General features: G+C 48.4%; 1 protein-coding gene across 7 annotated transcripts in view; it reads left to right on the top strand.

The window, feature by feature from the left end:
• Window positions 1-20,692, top strand: part of THADA (THADA armadillo repeat containing) — a 361,316-nt gene extending 340,624 nt beyond the window's left edge. For all 7 annotated transcript variants that reach the window (XM_024242323.3, XM_024242322.3, XM_063713447.1 and 4 more), the window contains 2 exons: window positions 18,685-18,854; window positions 20,203-20,692. In XM_024242323.3, coding sequence (XP_024098091.2) covers window positions 18,685-18,854; window positions 20,203-20,595 — 563 coding nt within the window. In that variant the 3' untranslated portion in view covers window positions 20,596-20,692. The remainder of the gene's footprint in view (window positions 1-18,684; window positions 18,855-20,202) is intronic.
• The last annotated feature ends 325 nt before the right edge of the window (window positions 20,693-21,017 follow it).

Below are 21,017 nucleotides of genomic sequence, written 5' to 3' on the forward strand. Positions count from 1 at the left end.
TGAGACAAGCCGGCTCAGGCCTGTGGGCTGGTGCTGGGCATGTCCCAGCTGGACACAGCTCCCTGTGGCCCTGCCACATCTCCCACTCGGGAGCACACAGTCACACAGTACCTTAGATTGCTGTATTTCCGAGACCGGTGTTTCGCACGCTGACAGAGACAGGAAGCAGACCAGGTGAGCTGGGACTGGGGGCTTCTGCTTTTAGAGAGCAGAGAGCAACAAATGGGTTTAAAGGAGAGGAAACAGGACACCAGCAGGCTTCAAGGCTGCCTTCTTTTCCAAGAGTGCTGCTCTGTAATGTAATTGTATTTGGACATTTTTTCCACATGATGTCAGGGTATAGCCTCCCTTAAAAGCCTTCATGAAAAAGCACAACTATAAAACAGACTCAGGCAGTGAAATGGAAACCAGACGAGTGGGTCTGTGTAATTTAGGTAAAGAGATTTCTCTTTGCAGCTTTGTGATCTGATCTGATCTCTGCTCTCTGCATAAAACTGTGTTTCACAGGATCCACTTACATTTGAGTCTTACCATGCAGGTGATTTCAGATGTGAAATGTCTTGCTTTATTATCAGAAAGCAAGGGTTCCCTTCTTGGTGGCTGTGCAGACCACCCCTCTCAGGCTGCAACCTTTCCAGTCTTCTTGTCCTTGTGTGAGCCCAGACTCCAGCAAACAGGGAAGGAGGCCTGACCCCTTTTCACTCTTGTTTTAACCCCTCTGTTCACCTTCGTCTGTCCACCCCTCACCTTCCTTCTTAGGGTTAGTCTTTGGAGAATGCATCCTGGGGAGAAATACTCATTGAAGAGGCCCAATCCCTTTAAAGCAAATGGGCCCACTTCCCTGCCCATTACCTTTGCTTTAATAAAGCCTCAGGGGCACAGAATTGAATTACCCATTGTCCTCTGTTCTTGACACACTATCCTGCTCCATCCCCATGAGGATCCTTTTATTTTATTTTATTTTATTTTACTGTATTTTATTTTATTTTATTTTATTTTTATAGAGAAAGGGTTTCACTATGTTGCCCAGGCTGGTCTCAAACTCCTGGGTTTAAGGATCCTCTGACCTTGGCCTCCCACAGTTTTGGGATTACCGGTGTGAGCCACCATGCCCAGCCCCTTTCTTTTTTCATGTTTATATATTATTGAGATGAAATAAACATAAAATTAATCATTTTAAAGTACACAGTTCCAGTAGCGTTTAGTACTTTTACAATAGTGTGCAGTCATTACCACTATCTAGTTCCAGAACGGTTTCATCACTTTCCTAAAAACCCTGTACCCATTAAGTAGTCCCCGCTATCCCCTGGCCCCTGGCAACTACCAGTCTGCTTTCTGTCTCCGTGACTTTTCCTATTAAGTTGTTTCATAAATGGATTTATGTATGAGCTTTTGTGCTTGGCTATTTTCATTAGACATAATGTTTACAAGGTTCATCCATGCTGTAGCGTGAATCAGCACTTTTAATTCTTTTTATGGCTGAGTAATGGTCCATTGTATGGATCTACCACATTTTATTTATCCATTCATCCATTAATGGATGGACATTTGTGTTGTTTCCACCTCTTGGCTACTGTGAATAGTGCTGCATGAACATTCATGTATAAGCTTTTATTTGGGTATTGCTTTCAGTTCTCTTGGGTATGTACCTAGGAGTGGAATTGTGGGTCACATGGTAATTCTTTGACTTATTGAGGAACTGGAGGTCCTTTCTTGATGGACATCCTCCCCAGGTCTGCTCCGACAAGGAATAGCAGGCATGTTCCAACCTATCCCCACCTCCCAAGACACTGAGAATTGGCACAATGTCATCATTCTGTTAGATCTGGAAATAAACTGAAGAAAAAAAGAGTATGGTCACCACAGAGATGCTGGTAATGAGAAGAAAGACAGCTTGGATGGGGGTGGGAAGGGGATGGGGTACTGAGAAGATTCAGGGTCACTTGAAAAGATTTGACTAAGGCCCAGGAAGAACTTAAGAGAAAGGGACTCAGCCATCCAGAATGAAGGAAATTGTAAGCCTAAAATACCCATGGCTGGTACAGCCAATCCACTAGTGATGAGGGAGGGATATAAGAGAGCTGTGGACTTACTTTTTCCTGCAACAAGGGGGCAGGGAAGCCATGTAGAAAGAGTCTTTAATGTTAAGGATGTAGGACATTTGGGCCTTGTGGGAGCACTGAAGGCTTTTAGACTGAGATATAATCAGGTCAGAGTTGTCTTAGACAGGTCACCCTGACCACAGGGAAGGGGAAAGCTTGGAGTCTAGACAAGACTGGAAGCAAGGAGCCTGCTTAGAAGGCTACCGTCACTGGCCGGCCACAACGATTCACACCTGTAACCCCACATTTTGGGAGGCCAAGGTGGGAGCAATGCTTAAACCCAGGAGTTCAAGACCAGCCTAGACAACATGGCAAAAACCCTGTCTCTACAAAAAATGCTAAATTAGCTGGGTGTAGTGGCATGTGCCTGTAGTGCCAGTTACTCAGGAGACTGAGGTGGGAAGATCACTTGAGCCCAGGAGGTTGAGGCTGCAGTGAGCCATGATTGCACCACTGCACTCCGCCCAGCCTGGGCAACATAGTTAGACCCCATCTCAAAAAAAAAGGAAGGCTACCATTGTTCTGAGAGGAAGGATGGTGAGGATGGACCAAGGAAGTGGCAGTGGGGATGGAGAGGAGATAAGTTTGAGAGGTGTTTAAAAAGGGGCACAATTGTCAGACAGGTTACTGTGGATACAGAGGTGAAGGCAGAGCATGAGATGCTGTGGAGAAGAAAGAGTAAACCAGGAAGCAGCAGAGGAGGGAGCCTCAGAGCTCCAGAGAGCTCCAGAGCACTGCACACACTGCCGAGACAGCTCAGTCAGACTGGGCGCGAGGCTGAGAGTGTGGGGACAGGAAGCCTGTGGAGGCGGCCCAGGCCGCTCCTTCTGAGTGAGGGCTAAGTATGGAGGAGATTTGTCTCCTTTTTCTTCCTTCAGGTACAAAACTTTCAAAACGGATTCCGAGTGTTTTGATTTCAACATTTTGACCTGGAGGACACTGTGACTCTATGTAAATGCAAATTTCTAATATGAATTATATGAACATTAATTCATTTCATCAAGAAATTATTTTCCATCGTAACTCCTACAATCCAGTTTAATTCCTTAATCAATTTTCTGTACTGAGCGAGCGTGGTGGCTCATGCCTATAATCCCAGCACTTTGGGAGGCTAAGGCGGGCAGATCTCCTGAGGTCAGGAGTTCAAGACCAGCCTGGCCAACATGGCAAAACCCCGTCTGTACTAAAAATACAAAAAAATTAGCCAGGCATGGTGGTGCACGCCTGTAATCCCAGCTACTCAGGAAGCTGAAGTGGGAGAATCGCTTGAACCCGGGAGGCAGAGGTTACACTGAACCGAGATCGTGCCACTGCACTCCAGCCTGGGTGACAGAGCGAGACTCTGTCTCAAAATATATATATATATATTTCTGTACAGAGCAGTGAAGGTATTTCCTAAAGTTCTCCTTTATTTTCTTAAATATCAACTCTTTTTTGTTTGTTTTGTTTTGCTTTAAGATAGGGTTTTGCTCTGACGCCCAGGCTGGAGTACAGCAGTATGATCACAGCTTACTGCAGCCTTGAACTCTGAGGCTCCAGTAATCCTCCCGCCTCAGCTTCCCAAGTAGCAGGGACCACAGGCATGTACCACCACATTCAGCTAATTTTTAAATTTTTTGTAGACACAGGTTCTCACTATGTTGCCCAGGCTGGGCTTGAACGCCTGGGCTCAAGTGATCCTCCCACATCAGCTTCCCAAAATGTTGGGAATATAGGCATGAGCCACTATGCCCAGCCCTTTTTTTTTTTTTTTTTTTTTTTTTTTTGAGATGCAGTCTCGCTCTGTCACCAGGCTGGAGTGCAGTGGCGCGATCTCGGCTCACTGCAACCTCCGCCTCCTGGGTTCAAGCAATTCTCGTGCCTCAGCCTCCCGAGTAGCTGGGATTACAGGCACCCGCCAATACTCCCGGCTGATTTTTATATTTTTAGTAGAGATGGGGTTTCACCATGTTGGCAACTCCTGACCTCAGGTGATCTCCCCACCTCAGCCTCCCAAAGTCCTGTGATTACAGGCGTGAGCCACCTCGCCCGGCCGTGCCCAGCCTTTAATAGTGATTTTATTTTTATTCAACAATTTTAGTCAGTAGGACTTTTCATGCCCAGTTTTAGAACTTGTAAGTTTTATTTTTTGTGTTTGTTTCCACCAAATCACAATTTCCCCCAGTCATTGTCTTGTTATTTGCAGTTTTCAATGTTACTAACAAAATGACTCCTGGGGTCGGTTACTTTGAATTTTTTTCATGTGCTGCCATTTTCAGTGTAGTCTGATTATCTTCACTAGTAACATTCACTGCAAAGTAGAAAACAGCCTGCCTCTTCCTGGAGTCCCTCCTCTCAACTTCTCCACTGAAGACCTGGTGCTTAAAGGAAGGGAAGTTTTCTGGGCAGTGGACCCCTGGAGTCTCGAAACTCTTAAGACTCAAATGCTCCTCTTAGGAGGTAATTTCAATCCATCCTGCAACAGTTTGAGCGTTCCTCCTTTTTAGTTGGCCTAAAACCCAGAGTCTCGCTGCTCTAGTCTAAACTCTGAATTGTTCTCTCTTCCTTGGACTGTTCCTGAAAGGTTTTCTGTGGACCTCTCTCTTCTCTTGCCTGCCCTCCAGGCTTCTCCACACTCAGCGTCAGCCTAGGGCCATGTCAGCGGTGATTTCCCATGCCTTTGGGAAATGTAGTCACTCCAGGGAGGCTGCTGGGGAGTGTTGGCCACAGGGGACAGATAGGAAAGGCCTTGAGAGCTCTGGGGAGTAAACTCCGTTTCAAGATATAAAATTCCCAGAAACTTTGAAATCGCAGGCATTTTCATTTTGAACACTGTTTATAAATCTTAAAATCATGTTGTGAGTTTAAAAGTCATTTATACCTTGATTTGGTCATTGCATTACCATAAACTGTGTTTGTTCTATTTAGAGCCATAAAAGCCTAGGGGGTGAGGTAGGGTGCCTATAGTAAGGGAGCTTTCTGGATTCTGTTTTCTGTTTGTTTGTTTGTTTGCTTGCTTGTTTGTTTTTGAGACGAGTCCTGCTCTGTCACCCAGGCTGGAGTGCAGTGGCGCAATCTCAGCTCTCTGCAACCTCCGCCTCCCAGGTTCAAGCGATTCTCCTGCCTCAGCCTCCCAAGTAGCTGGGACTACAGGCACCCACCACCGTGCCCGGCTAATTTTTATATTTTTAGTAGAGACAGGGTTTCGCCATGTTGGCCAGGCTGGTCTCGAACTCCTGACCTCAAGTGATCCGCCTGCCTCAGCCTCCCAAAGTGCTGGGATTACAGGCGTGAGCCACCGCGTCCAGCCTCTGGATTCTGTATAAGACTGGGAGGCGGGTGCCTAGTAAGGGGACTTTCTGGATTCTGGATAAGGCTGGGAGGTGGGCGCCTAGTAAGGAGACTTTCTGGATTCTGGATAAGGCTGGGAGGCAGGCAGCTAGTAAGGAAACTTTCTGGATTCTAGATAAGGCTGGGAGGCGGGTGCCTAGTAAGGAGACTTTCTGGATTCTGGATAAAGCTGGGAGGTGGGCGCCTAGTAAGGGAACTTTTATATTCTGGATAAGGCTGGGAGGCAGGTGTCTAGTAAGGGAACTTTCTGGATTCTGCATAAAGCTGGGAGGCAGTAATGTTAAAGTCCTCAGGAGAGAAACATTATCTTCTTGAGTTTTTCTGATTTTCAAATTCTAGTCTTCAGTTACACCTCAGGACCATCTGCACCACTACCACCCATATCCCACCAGTGTGTTTTGGGAGCCAAGCAGTCCCCTGTCTTGAGCTCTGTGCTGTGTTTACAGTACCTTGACTGGGCACATTCTTCAAGGCTAGCACAGTGCCTTTTGCTCATGACAGCTCTGTTGAAATGAATCAGTCATTTGCTTTCTTCCTCTCTCCCACCTCAAGCCCTGAGTAAGCTCAGAGGGTTGAGGGTGGGAGTGGGAAACCAGGCAGGTGACAGTGAGGGCCAGTGAAGCTTCACAAAGAACTCAGAAGGAACCAGTAAGTCTTAGGAGCTCAGGCCAAGAAGAAATTTCTTATAAAAGAAAGAAGTTGCTGGGCGTGGTGGCTCATGCCTATAATCCCAGCACTTTGGGAGGCCAAGGCGGGTGGGTCACCTGAGGTCAGGAGCTCAAGACCAGCCTGACCAATATGGTGAAACCCTGTCTCTACTAAAATTACAAAAATTAGCCGGGCGTGGTGGTATGTGCCTGTAGTCCCAGCTACTAGGGAGGCTGAGGCAGGAGAATCGCTGGAACCCGCAAGGCAGAGGTTGCAGTGAGCCGAGATCACACCACTGCACTCCAGCCTGGGCGACAGAGCAAGACTCCGTCTCAAAAAAAAAAAAAGAAGAAGAAGAAAGAAAGTTCCAGTAGTGAAATAAGCTGAAGAAAACTGAAGTGACTTCAAGGAAAGGAAAAAGAGAAGTTTCAAGATCCAGGCTGGTCAGTGAGGAATGTGGAATGTGTCCTCAGAGCTGGTGAACTCTGCCCAGGCAGAGGAGAGGAGGCTGATGGAAGGCAGACCTCAGGTTGCCCAGCACTTACCAGTCTGTGGAAGCCTCCCTCACTGGCTCATGACACAGGGGTAGGGAGGAAAGAAGAGGGCTGGGTGCTGCCATGTCCAGGAGGAGTGCTCTGGGGTGAGTGGCCACGCAGATAGGAATGAAGTGCAAGGCACTTACCACCTGGGCAGAGTTGGAAGCGATCGAACCCTCTGGAAGGCTCTGCAGAGTGAAATCATCAAGGAGCAGGCAGAGGGAGGGACTCATCTGCTGTGGAGGGACTGGCTTTGCACTTTTTACAGGAAGGGCCTGACACAGTTCAGGCCCCAAAGGAATCATCACCAAATGCAAGAATGCCAAATGCAGGCCAAAATGGCTGGACAGGGCCCATTGCTTGCTCTGCTGTCCCTTCACACACCAGGGCCCCAAGGACTGGCCTTTATTACCTGCTCCAGAACAGCCATGAAGCCCACATGCACAGCCCATGGGTGCCGTACCCTTTCCTGCTGAGCTCCAGAGATTGCCACAGGAAACAGGAATGAGGTGCACACAAAACTGGGTATAATGGAAGCACCCGGAAGGGCTGGAGGCTGGTGTGACAGCTCCAGGCTGTAAGCCCCCTGGAGAACCAGGTCTTTTTCACAGGTGGTATTTTCTGAGAGCAATATTTGTTTGAATCCATTCTTTATTTGCTACTGTGGTTTGAAGTGAACAAATGCAAGTATTTTTCTAGGGTTTGAGCTAAGTATACTGTTAACTGGCTATAATTTATCAGTCCCTTTTTGGTGAAGTATGTCCCTATTGAATAAGAAGTGCACACTTTTAACTCTTATGAATTGCTTATTTTCATTCATATTGGCTGTATCCATTTTTAAAATCGGGGAAAAATTTTATTTACCCAGTGTTTTGAGGTGGGCCCACATTTTTAAAATCATAGTTATTTTAACTTTAAAAATAAAGATTTTTTGGAATGTATTGTTGATTAAAAATAATAATATTTTGAAATTATCTTTTCTTTTAAATGAAAACAAAGGATTTGCTAGGTTATTTCTGGTTTCATAATGGGTCACCAGGAAACATGTTTACATCAGGCAGTGATAGGTTTTAGGCACGTTAACACTTCTGTGAAGTTTGTATTCTTTGGGAGCTGGACCTGCAGGTATTCTGGGGAACCCAGGCCATTTGTTCCATTTGAAAATAGCTAAAGCATGAAGAAAAGGCAAATTCTTAGAATTTTAAAGGGTTTTCTCTCAGGTAGTTTTAAAATTTCAAATGATGGTGTTGTATCCCTTCCCTTCAGACCTGGAATCACATTTTCCCCCCAAGACAGAAAGGGCTCTGCGGCAGATTGCGCCTGAGAAGGGGCTGCTTCTCACTTGTGGCCACCTCTCTGCCCAGGAGCTGGTGAGGAGGGGTGAACTAGGGGATGCCTTTCAGAAAAAAGGAGGTGAGGAGATGAGCCCCTCCGCATCTGCCCCAAATAGAGACTGACGTACTAGACTGAGCACTTGCAGAGACGTTCACAAAGGGACTGTTTGTGGTTGTGTGAGACTGGAGGCAGGCCTACAGCAGGGCTTCTCATCCTTGGCACTGTGGACATTGATTGGGGTGGTAGGGCTGTCGTGAACACTGTAGGATGTTGAGTAACATCTCTAGCCCCTACCTACTAAATGCCAGTAGCACCAGCAACTCTGACTGTGACAACCAAAAGTGTCTCCAGACACGGGCAGATGTACCCTGGGAGCAATGTGCCCTCTGGCTGAGAACCATGGGTGAAGGGAAGCAGTCATGATGTTGAGGCACCTACAGACAAGAGCAGTAGGAAGCCCTTCCCACTCCTCTGGCTGAAAGGGAGACCCCAGGGATAGTGGAAGTCAGGGAGGAGGAGCTGCCCGGCAGGTGCCCTAGCCATGGGGGATGCAGCCACTGCTAGAATCTTCGCAACTTTCTGGGGAGGGTGCAAGAAAGAAATACCGCCAACTCCTCTCACTTCTACTCTCCAGTATACCAGTGCTCCCTTCACATTAGGAGAAGTCAGCTGGAAGCCCGGTGGCAAGGACACCTGGGTAAGGCAGTCTATAGAAATCAGCATCTGGGGGCACTGGGCAGCGTGGAGGAGAGGCAGAGAATGGAAAACGGAAAATAATCAGTCTCTTCATCCATCCATCCATCCAAGTATTCAGTACTTATGAGCAGCTTAGCAAAGTGGTCAAGAATGTAGGTGCTGGGCTGGGCACAGTGGCTCACACCTGTAGTCCCAGCACTTTGGGAGTCCAAGGTAGGTGGATCGCTTGAGTTCATGAGTTCAAGACCAGCCTGGGCAATATGGTGAAACCCTGTCTCTACCAAAAATACAAAAATTAGCCAAGCATGATGGTGTGCCTATAGTCCTAGCTACTTGGGAGGCTAAGATGGGAAGATGGCTTGACCTGGGTGATGGAGGTTGTAGTGAGCTGAGACCACACCACTGCACTCCAGCCTGGGTGGCAGAGCCAGACCTTGTCTGCACAGGAAAAAAAAAAGGAAAAAAGAATATAGGTGCTGGAGTGCTGGAGTCAGATAAGCCTGGATTTGTATCTGGCCCTACCACTCGCAACCTGTATCCTATATGATCTTGAACAAGTTGTTTATCTAAATGTCAGTCACCTTGAGTATAAAATGGCAACAATAATTCTATCTACCTAGACCTTATTCTTGCAATCTTGGATTTTTCCCCAATGGGAAAATGCAAGTCACAAGTAAATTGCATAGTATAAGACCACAATCAAGTGCTAAGCAGGTGGTATCTGGGCAGTACCCAGTGGTGGTTTTATAGACAATCCTGGGAAAGGAAAGACACAGGGTTCAGCCATGGAGTGCCCCCCTCAGCATCTGTGAACACCTTGAGCACTGTGCAGATACAGCGGAGAAAAAGTCCCCAGTGGGCTGAGAAACACCACAGGATCTGCGTTGTGTCCTGAGGGACAGGCCAGCAGGCTAAGTGAAAAGGAGGAAGAAGGGACCCCAGAGCAGGGAATGATGAGTGAATCAAAGCCAAGAGAGTTGGAGGGAGGGGGAAGGCCCAGATAGCAGTGTGGGGAGACCACTGAGATGAGGTTTGGTTGAGGGACTCAGTGTTCTCTCCTATAAAAGTAAGGGGAGGGCCTGGGGCCAGCTGCCTTCTTCAGTACCATTTCATAGGGGTCACCAACTCACATGTCCACAGAGATCACTCAAGTGAGCACGCATGTGAAAGGGGCGCGATGGGAGGCAGTAGGGCGGTCCCAGGCTGGAAGCATCCGCCTTCTGTAGGCGTGGCCACCGCTCTGCTCCAGCAGCCTCTGCCATCTTCTAATGCAGGCCTAGAGATACCACCGTCTGATTTTCCTAATTTTCAAAAGATGCTAGAAATTTGGATCTTTATGAGAATTGTCCTGATTTTTTTTTAAATCCATGTGAGCTGTACTAAATAGTCCCTTTGCACCCCTGTCCAGACACTGCTGATAGGTCCAGACAGGGGTGCAAAGGGACTGTTAGTACAGTTTAGCTGACACAACTCAGCTTAGAACCCAAGTTGTGTGTGTTTGGATTCTGCTTCTGCATATACTTTCTTTTAAACAGTAGGCTCTAAGATTTAAAACAAAAAGGATGCCAGGCAAAGTGGCTCACACCAGTAATCCTAGCACCTTGGGAGGCCTAGGTGTGTGGATCACTTGAGCCCAGGAGTTTAAGACCAACCTGGGCCACGTGGCAAAACCCGTCTCTACAAAAAAATACAAAAATTAGGGGGGACATGGTAGTTTGTGCCTGTAGTCTCAGCCACTGGGGAGGCTGAGGTGGGAGGACCTTTTGAGCCTGGGAGGTCGCTGCAGTGAGCTGTGATTGCGCCACTGTGCCCTAGCCTGGGAGACAGAGTGAGACCCTGTCTCAAAAAAATAAACATTAAAAAAAGGAAGAGGAAGAAGAGGGGTCCACCTGGGCTCGGTGAAGTCTGAGTTCCCCCCAGACTTAATATGGCCAGGTAGGGAGTTGGGGGAAGGGATGGCTGTGGACGAGGGCACAGACAGGGACGAGGGCAGAGAGAGGGTGGGCCATAGTCCTGGTGCTGCACACGGCCCTGGCACTTGGCCCAGTGCATGCTGGGACTAGGGCTGCCCTTGAGAGCTCTGGCCAGCACATTTGGTTCTTCTTTGATGAAATTTTTTAAATTTTCAGATAAAGGACAGAGACTGTTAACCACAAACACCCATGTTCCCCGACCCAGACTTCCTACTGGGTTCTTTGAAGCTGGGGGAGATGATCCCCTTCCATTCCTTAGGACACTGACCTTCCTCTGGGCCATTTGTCTCCAGTAGGGGTCAGCTGGGAGCTCTTAATTGGTGGTAAAGGTTGAAATGATGGCATTTGATAGCATGGCCATGAATGTACTCACAGAGTGCTCTACCTGGAATCCCAGCTCTGAGCCTGGGCTCTGATGGCCCTGGTGGGTGGAGAGCCCTGGCTAGTCTTGGAGTAGAGGGTAAGGGGAGGCAGGGGACAGAGAGGCTTCTGGCAGCCCCAGGAAATGTTGAGTGGCAGAGTCAGCTGAACCGAGCCTGTTTTTCATGACTAATTTAAAGTTCAGGCTCTTCCCCTGCTAAGGGGAAGTGAAGAAGACCATGGAGAAGACTAGAAATAATGAGGTTATCTGGAAACAGCCTCATGAAACCTGAATGTATTTTTGCTCAGAAAAAAAAAAAGTGCAGTAACACTCACTCCGTCAGACGCTGCCTTTGCTGCCCAGGCCGCCCCAGCTTGCCTGGCCTCACCTCCAGTCCTCCCTTCAGTGGGCAGCTTGTCTCCCTGCGGCCCAAGCTTGGGCTCCTCACTGCCTCCTGGTTGTGTGTGTCCTCTCACCCGCTCTGCTTGGCCTGTCTGTGAAGCCTCCTCCTCCCACATTTGTTTTTCCTTTCTGTCTTTTGATTACTCCTACTCATGATATAATTTGTCTGTGTCACACACCGTCTTCGACTGTTTCCTCACACTTCGTGTGGGTCAGCTTGCCTCTGGCAACTCTTCACTCTCTAAGAGAGAGTGGTTTTCCGGGTGGTTTTCCTCATGTTTCACACAGTGTCCCCCACACACAGGTGATCAATAAATACTTGTGGGTAGATAAAATATCAGATTGATGGGTGAATGCGTGAGTGGGTGGATGGGTGGTGAGTTGGTTGGATGGCAGGGCCACCCAACACCTTGGCCAGTCCCCTAAAGCTGAGGGATTTTTCAAATGCCTGAAGGAGGATTCTCCAGAGCTAGGGGCAGGGAGAATTCAACCCATTGCCATTTGCACAGCATTTACTATGCTGATTGCCCTCTCTTGAGAAGGACTAGAAGGCAGACTTGACCAATGGCCTTAGTCTAGAAGGCATCTCCCCCATAATACTTTAAAATCAGACCATGGGCTTAATCCGTGGTCTGAAATAGTTTTCAAGGCTGGCACCTGGAAAACATCCACTTTGACATCTTTCTTTCAATCAGTAGTTGAAAGCAACCTCAAAACCTGTGACTTACCTGTCTACCTGCCTAGAAATTAATAATCACTTCCCCTAGTGGGGGGAATCAGAGGCTGAGATTTGTAGTGGAGCCAACACACTGTGTGAGGCCTGGGTCTTCACCTCCAGCCCTGTTGTGGGGTGGGGGATGGGGGTGGCGGCGCTCTTCATGGAGGCAGAGAAGAAGCACCAGGGAGTATCAGCACATAAGAGGGTTTCTGATAGCTAGGCATCTGCCTTGGATGGGGAGCCCTGATGTGGCTGGGGCAGTAGCAAGATGAAGGCTATACTGCAGCAGCCCTGAAGCCTCTGGTTTGCTTCCCTCCTCTGCAATCCCAGTGAGTTATCCCTTCACAAGGATGGAAGGCACCAGATTAACCAATTCTAAATGCTGATCCATCACATTTCCAACATGATTCCAAATGACTGCATGTTAATCCCACTTGTGTAGGCCTACCACAGACAAACCCCACCCATTTGAAGCACTCCAGGAAGATTCTAGGGCATATTTCTTCTTGCCCTAGCAGTGTAGCCAGTGGGAGGAAGAGCCTCGGAGATCATTTATTCCCCACATTGACGTCTTCCTCCCACCAACCCCCAGCTCCCACAGCTCTTGGCACGTGAACCACTCCACTGAGCACCTGATGTCCCTGCTGTTGCCTGGGTGTTTGTCTTACCTTCCCACCTAGACCTCCTGCTTCTTCGTTCCCTTTTGTGGCTGATTACTATTCCATTGTATGAATTTATAACCACATTTTATTTATCCATTTATTAGCTGATGGACATTTGGGTTATTTCCACATCTTGGCTCTTACGAACAAGGCTGCTATGAATGTTTATGTACAAGTTTTTGTGTGGACTTGTCTTTTTCTCTCTCTTAGATACACTCCTAGGAGTGCAGTTATTGGGTCATAGGTTTAATCTTTTGAGGAGAACTGCAAGACTGTTTTCCAAAGTGGCTACACCATTTTACACTCCCACTAAAAATATATGAGGGTTCCAATTTCTCCACATCTTTGCCAAAACTTAACTTTTTTTTTTTATTATAGTCATCCCAGTGGGTATGAAGTGGAGTATGACTGGGGTTTTGATTTGCATTTTCCTGATGGTTAATGATGCTAAGCATCTTTTCATGTGTTTATTATTACTGAGTATTAAGAGTTCTTTATGTAGTTTAAATACAGTCCCTTGTCAGAGACTGGATTTGCTCATATTTTCTCCCTTTCTGTGAATTATCCTTTCACTTTCTTTTTGGTGTTACTTTGAAGCACAAAAGTTTTCCATTTTGAGAAAGCCCAGTCTTCCTTCTCTCCCTTCCTCCCTCCCTCCCTCCCTTCTTTCCTTCCTCTTTTTTTTTTTTGAGATGGAATCTTGCTCTGTCACCTAGGCTGGAGTGCAGTGGCGGGATCTTGGCTCACTGCAACCTCCACCTCCCGGGTTCAAGCAACTCTCCTGCCTCAGCCTCCCGAGTAGCTGGGACTACAGATGTCCACCACCACGCCTGGCTAATTTTTGTATTTTTAGTAGAGACAGGGTTTCACCCTATTGGGTCAGGCTGGTCTCGAACTCCTGACCTCAGGTGATCCACCCACCTCAGCCTCCCAAAGTGCTGGGATTACAGGCATGAGCCACAGCACCCAGCCTGACAAAGCCCAGTTTCTCTAATGCTGCTTGTGTTTTCGATGTCATATCTAAGAAATAGTTGCCTAATTCAAGATCATACAGATTTACTTCTATGTTTTCTTCTGTGAGTTTTCTAAGGCCAAGCGTGGTGGCTCAAGGCCGGGCGTGGTGGTTTACGCCTGTAATCCCAGCACTTTCGGAGGCCAAGGCGGGTGGATCACGAGGTCAGGAGTTCAAGACCAGCCTGGCCAAGATGGTGAAACCCCGTCTCTAGTAAAAATATAAAAAATTTAGCCAGGCACAGTGGCAGGCACCTGTAATCCCAGCTACTCAGGGAGGATGAGGCAGGAGAATTGCTTGAACCTGGGCAGCAGAGGTTGCAGTGAGCTGAGATCGCGCCACTGCACTCCAGCCTGGGCGACAGACAGACTCCATCTCAGAAAAAAAAAAAAAAATCAAATGAGTTTTCTAGTTTTCGCTCTTACATTTAGGTGTTCGATACATTTTTATTTTTGTATATTGTGTGAGGTAGGCGTCCAACTTCATTCTTTCGCAGGTGTGTATCCAGTTGTCCCAGGATTACTGGTTGAAAAGACTGTTTTTTCCCCATTATTTTGGTACCCTTGTCAAAAATCATTTGACCATAAATGTGAGGGTGTGTTTCTGGACTCTCAGTCTGTTGATTTGTGTAATCTGCCCTTGCTGTTCTGTTGATCTATATGTCTATCCTTATGCCAGTACCACGCTGTCTTTATTCCTTTTTTTTTTTTTTTTTGAGACAGAGTCTTGCTCCATCACCCAGGCTAGTGTGCAGTGGCGCGATCTCGGCTCACTGCAAGCTCCGCTTCCCGAGTTCACGCCATTCTCCTGCCTCAGCCTTCCAAGTAGCTGGGACCACAGGCGCCCGCCACCATGCCTGGCTAATTTTTTTTTTTTTTTTTTTTTTTTTTTTGTATTTTTAGTAGAGACGGGGTTTCACTACATTAGCCAGGATGGTCTCGATCTCCTGACCTCATGATCCACCTGCCTCGGCCTCCCAAAGTGCTGGGATTACAGGCGTGAGCCACCGCGTCCGGCCCACACTGTCTTTATTCCTATAGCTTTGTAGTAAGTTTTGAAATCAGGAAGTGTGAGTCCTCCAATTTTGTTTTCTTTTTCAAGATTGTTTTGGATACACAGCAGATTCTTTATTTTTTGTAGCAACAGGGTCTTGTCTCAAGTGATCCTTCCAACTTAGCCTCCCAAAATTAGGGGATTACAGGTGTGAGCCACTGAGCCCAGCCTCTCAGCAGATTCTTAAAACACACTTGTTGCTTGGCTGCTTGCTTTCTTGTTTCCTTGATGGACTGGCCAGCCTGTGAGAGCCTAGCTGGCCTGCATGCTTAAGTGACAAATTCCTCTTCTACTCCAGCCTCCCTTCATAAGGCATTTGGCCAGTAGAGATCTAGGCAGTTCTGGCTGAGCTGTCTTAGTCCAGGGCAAGGTAGTAAGAGACAGAATTTGGCAGGTTGCAGCTGGTCCCTCAAGCAGGAGATCTAAATCCAACTCATCCTTCCTCCACCATCCCCAAAACATCTCAGCATTCCTTCCTCTTCTGTCTTTGCCTTGCAGGCTTGGAGTCTGGGTAGTTAAGAGTTTTATCTAGACCCACTTCTGGCCACATCACACCAGCTCTTCCCTTTTGCCTGTCATCCCACCACTCTCCTGCCCCTTCCTAACCATGATTCATGGCAAAATGGTGCAGGATGGGCCAGGCGTGGTGGCTCACGCCTGTAATCCCAGCACTTTGGGAGGCCGAGGTGGGTGGATCACAAGGTCAGGAGATCGAGACCATCATGGCTAACACGGTGAAACCCCGTCTCTACTAAAAACTCAAAAAAAATTTAGCCGGGCGTGGTGGCGGGCGCCTGTAGTGCCAGCTACTCGGGAGGCCGAGGCAGGAGAATGGCATGAACCCGGGAGGCAGAGCTTGCAGTGAGCCAAGATCGCGCCACTGCACTCCAGCCTGGGTGACAGAGCGAGACTCTGTCTCAAAAAAAAAAAAAATGGTGCAGGATAGAGGCTACCTGTCCTGTCAGGTGGGGCTAGTGCAGCAGCCTAGCCTTCCTTGGTGGCATCTCTGGTCACCCCCATAGGTTCTTTATGGACTCAACAGGAATGTCACTTGAGCTGCAGGTACTGATTTTGCTGATGGATGATGAAATTTTTTTCTTCCCTGTTGGGCTTTCAGTCCTTGCCTTAAGGAGACCATAAAAAAAGTGGTGGGAGGCCAGGTGCAGTGGCTCATGCGTGTAATCCCAGCACTTTGGGAGGCCGAGGGGGCAGATCACTTGAGGTCAGGAGTTCGAGACCAGCCTGACCAACATGGAGAAACCCCGTCTCTACTAAAAATACAAAATTAGCCGGGTGTGGTGGCGCATGCCTGCAATCCCAGCTACTTGCGAGGCTGAGGCAGGAGAATCACTTAAACCCGGGAAGCGGAGGTCGCGGTGAGCCGAGATCGCACCACTGCACTCCAGCCTGGGCAACAAGAGCGAAACTCTGTCTCAAAACAACAACAACAAAAAAGTGATAGGCTGGGCACAGTGGTTCATGCCTGTAATCCCAGCGCATTGGAAGGCTGAGGCGGGTGAATCACTTGAGGTCAGGAGTTCGAGACTAGCCTGGCCAACATGGTGAAACCCCATCTCTACTAAAAATACAAAAATTAGCCAGCCATGATGGCAGGTGCCTGTAATCCCAGTTACTCAGGAGGTTGAGGCGGGAGAATCGCTTGAACCCGGGGAGGTGGAGGTTGCAGTGAGCTGAGATCACGCCACTGCACTCAAGCCTGGGCAATACAGCAAGACTCAGTCTGAAAAAAAAAAAAAAGAGTGATAAACCCACTGGGTGCAGTGGCTCATACCTGTAATCCCAGCACTTTGGAAGGCTGAGGTGGGTAGATCACTTGAGGTCAGGAGTTTGAGACCAGCCCGGCCAACATGGTGAAACCCTGTCTCTACGAAAAATACAAAAATTAGCTGGGCAAAAACAGAATTATCTGGGTGTCACGGTGACATATGCCTGTAGTCCCAGCTACTTGGGGGCTAAGGCAGGAGAATTGCTTGAACCCAGGAGGCGGAGGTTGCAGTGAGCCAAGATCACGCCACTGTACTCCAGCCTAGGCAACAGACTCTGTCTCAATCAATCAGTAAAAGTTGAAGGGAAAAAAGAAAGAAAAAGGCCACTTAATTATCCCTTCTCTATACAGATTCTCAGCCAATTGAGAACTGCAGAAAGGAGTTAGATAGAGGTAAAAATGGAGACTGTATTGTAGGTAGAGGCTCAGTCAACACATGGCTCAGACCCACAGCCAAAATGCACCTTCACCCCCTCCCCTTTTCTGTTTCCTGGTTTAAATCTGGGTTCTAGGCTGCAGAGCAAGCAGCATGGGGAACAGGGACACTAAAGGGCAAGTGTCCTGGGTGACTTATCTGGAGCTCTCAAGATGGTGAGATCAGTCCTTTCGCCTGCTTACATGCAACTAGGTGCTGCTGTGTGACCTCTGAATAGTCCTGGCCCTACTGCAGGGTCACTACCCCTGCTGACCCCACCATCAAAACCTCTGGAATGTTGATGCTGGTTCTCCAAATCTGCACTTTGCATGCACCATGAAACTTGTTGCCAACTGTAATTTCTTGATGTGTGCAAGTGGGTTATGTAATACCCAACCCGTAGGATGCTAGAAGGACTGGGGAGACAGCATTTGATCAGCGCCTGGCACTCACTAGGCCCTCGGTGGGGCCATCCCAGTAAGCCTGGTTCAACACCCAGGGGAACTAAGCCTGCTGTTGCAGATTCTCGGCCGTCTGCCTGTGTGCCGAGTAAGTCTCTTCGGGGTCCAAATGGTCAGGGTAAGTCTGTGTGCTCAAGTTAGAGATGTGGATTTGGGAGTGATCAGGGCTCAACAGAAATGCATCACTGAAAGACAGGCATTGGTGCAAGATGGGCCTACAGAGGTCCATTGTCTGTGCAGTGGGCTTTCAGTCCCGTGTTTCAGACACCCTCCAGGTTTGGGATGGGAGGGGCAGAGTTGTTAGGGGAAGTGACAACACCCCTGAGCCTCCCTCCAAACCCATATTTAGGATTGTCTAAGGCCAAATGTTGAAATAAGCAATGGTTTCCCCAAGGCCCCCTGCTTCCTCTTTCTGCAGCCTTCTTTTCTTTCAGTGCTCTTCCTCCAAGCACCCAGGAAAACAAGGGTCCAAAAACAAAAAACTCCAAGACAGAGGGCAGCAAAATAGGAGCCAAATGCAGCCTACCACCTGCTTTTTACAGTCCATGAGCTATCAATGGCTTTTACATTTTTAATTGGTTGGAAAAAAATAATATTTTGTGACACAGTAAATTCAAATTTCAGTGTCCATAAATAAAGTTTTATTGGAACACAGCCACAACCATTTGTTTACAAATTGTCTATGGCTGCTTTCAGCTGAGTTGAGGAGGTATAGGCTTGCAAAGTCTAAAATATTGACTCTCTGGCCCTTTAAGGAAAAACTTGCCAATGCCTTGCTCTAGGATGTGTCTTGTGCCCAGGAGATCTGCTTTCCAAGGAAAGGACAAACCAGTCAAATCCAGGCAGATGTGCAGAGGAGACACTGGACAGGGAAGCCTTCCTGATCCTTCTGGTGACACTGGAGGAGCTGAGGGGGGATAACTCTCTAATCCTGCAGATGGGACTGCTTCTGTCCACACTGAGTTAGGGGGCATGGAAACAGTGGGTTCAGGCCTATGACTCATTCTAACAGTATAAATAGCAGGATTCAGAAGGTGATTAATCGTCTCCAGTGAGCCCACCCTACCAGCTTCCCTGCCAGGCTGGTGGCAGCGATTTTACCTGAGGCCTTTCATGTTCCCAGGGTCCTGCAGGCTGCCCTGGGGCCGGCCCTGAGCAGTATATTCATTGCTCACCTTTCTCCTGTCTTTGCAGAGTTTGCCTTCTGCCAGGTGGATGCCTCCATCGCTCTGGCCCTGGCCCTGGCCGTCCTGTGTGATCTGCTCCAGCAGTGGGACCAGCTGGCCCCTGGACTGCCCATCCTGCTGGGATGGCTGTTGGGAGAGAGTGATGACCTCGTGGCCTGTGTGGAGAGCATGCATCAGGTGATCCCGGGGCGTCAGGGGAGTGGGAGGCAGGGTTGGAGTGTCCTAAACCCGCTAGATGCAGCACCTACAGCCTCAGCTGGGCTTGTGCATGCTTAGACACAGAGCAGGAACCACTAGGAAAGTCACCCACTGGGTGCTGCCGCGGACACAGGGACACTCTCAGGCTGACTTCTGGGGTGCTGTTGGTCAGCCTCCAGATTAGCCAGGGGAGAGAACTCGGAAAGAAGCCCCTGGCCGGGCACAGTGGCTCACGCTTGTAATCCCAGCACTTTGGGAGGCCAAGGCAGGCGGATCATGAGGTCAGGAGATCGAGACCATCCTGGCTAACACGGTGAAACCCCGTCTCTACTAAAAATACAAAAAATTAGCCGGGCGTGGTGGTGGGCGCCTGTAGTCCCAGCTACTCGGGAGGCTGAGGCAGGAGAATGGCGTGAACCCGGGAGGCGGAGGTTGCAGTGAGCCGAGATTGCACCACTGCACTCCAGCCTGGGCAACAGAGCAAGACTCCATCTCAAAAAGAAAAAAAAAGAAGACCCTGGATGCGGAGTTTTATTATGGAGACTGCTTGTTAGTCAGTATTGGAGTTAGCCTGGGGCTTCCCAAAGTTAGGTCTGAGGGTGAAGCATTTTCAGAGAATTAGGATCTTTGCTGTGAACTTCCTGCTTGAAGAAAACTATTATTAGCCCCCTCCAGGGTGGGTGCAGTCACAGATAGGGAAACCGAGGACAAAGACAAGCAGCAAAAGCATCCTGAGAACTGAAATTGATTGCCACCAGCATCTGACTGAGCTGGCCTTCTTGGCATCCCCAGCAGGCCAAGGGTTCAAAACACATTGTCCCTGTTTATGAGAAATTTGGAGACATGGTAAGTGTCTGATAAAAGGACCTTGAGAATCACAGTGTTATAGAAACAGGACACAGCCTAGTGTCCTGTGTTTGGAGATTCTTTCCTCTCTGGCCTGCTGCAGAGATGACCTTTCCTCCCTCCTCTCCAATTTCCAGCTGCACCTTAAACTCTAGGGCCCACTCCCTTGTTGAAGTCCCCTTTTCAGCATCCATCCCCCAAAGTATCTTGACTTTGAACCACAAACACATCTTTATCCAAGGTCATGTTAAGTCTGGGGAAAAAATTCCCCTCTGGTGGAGAAATACAGTGAGTGAAAATAGAAGGTGACTTTCAAGGCTGCAAGTGGTGTGTGTACATGGATGACAGGCGAGAGTGCACCCTCTTTGTCAGGTGGGGGAAGGGAAACCCCTCTTGCATCTGGCAGGGTACTGCTTGGTCTGGACTGGGGCTTGTCACCATTCCCTGTAAGACTGACTTTCGGCTTTTTCATCTGATTTAGGTGGAAGACTACCTGTTTGAAAAAGCAGAAGTCAACTTTTGGGCGGAGACCCTGATCTTTGTGAAATACCTCTGCAAGCACCTCTTCTGTCTCCTCTCGAAGTCCAGCTGGCGTCCCCCAAGCCCTGAGATACTCTGTCACCTTCAAAGGATGGTGTCAGAGCAGTGCCACCTCCTGTCTCAGCTCTTCAGAGAGCTTCCACCAGCTGCTGAGTTTGTGAAGACAGTGGAGTTCACAAGACTACGCATTCAAGAGGAAAGGACTTTGGCTTGCTTGAGGCTGCTGGCCTTTTTGGAAGGAAAGGAAGGGGAAGACACCCTAGTTCTCAGTGTTTGGGACTCTTATGCAGAAGCGAGGCAGTTAACTCTTCCAAGAACAGAAGCGGCATGTTGAAGAAAATTTGGGGGATTGGAATGGGGGTTTGTGTGGATTTTTCCTCCACTAAATCTGCAGGAAACATGTTGAACATAAATTCAAAAATGTTATCCCATTCATGCCTCCCCTGCTTCTGTGAGTCCAGTCGTCTGTCACTCCTTACAGAGAAACTTTTCTTCAGTTCACTCATTCAGGGCAGCCTATTTTATTGCTGCTACTGTAGGAAGTGAGGCAACTCCATTGCAGATTTACTCTGTCCCCAGGTGCAGGCCACCTGCAGGCCTGAATGAGCCTTTTTCATCCCCCAGGGTCTCTAATGTCCTGCCATAGCCGCCCTGCATTCTCTGTGAAATGACTACACAGAGTTGGATTTTAGCACATACACATGATCCCTCCCCCTCCCCTTTTCTGGCTTTATGTAGGGGCTGGATTAGTTGGCA

This window comes from Pongo abelii, chromosome 12 (assembly GCF_028885655.2).
Source record: "Pongo abelii isolate AG06213 chromosome 12, NHGRI_mPonAbe1-v2.0_pri, whole genome shotgun sequence".
In the NCBI taxonomy this organism is placed as follows: Eukaryota; Metazoa; Chordata; class Mammalia; order Primates; family Hominidae; genus Pongo; species Pongo abelii.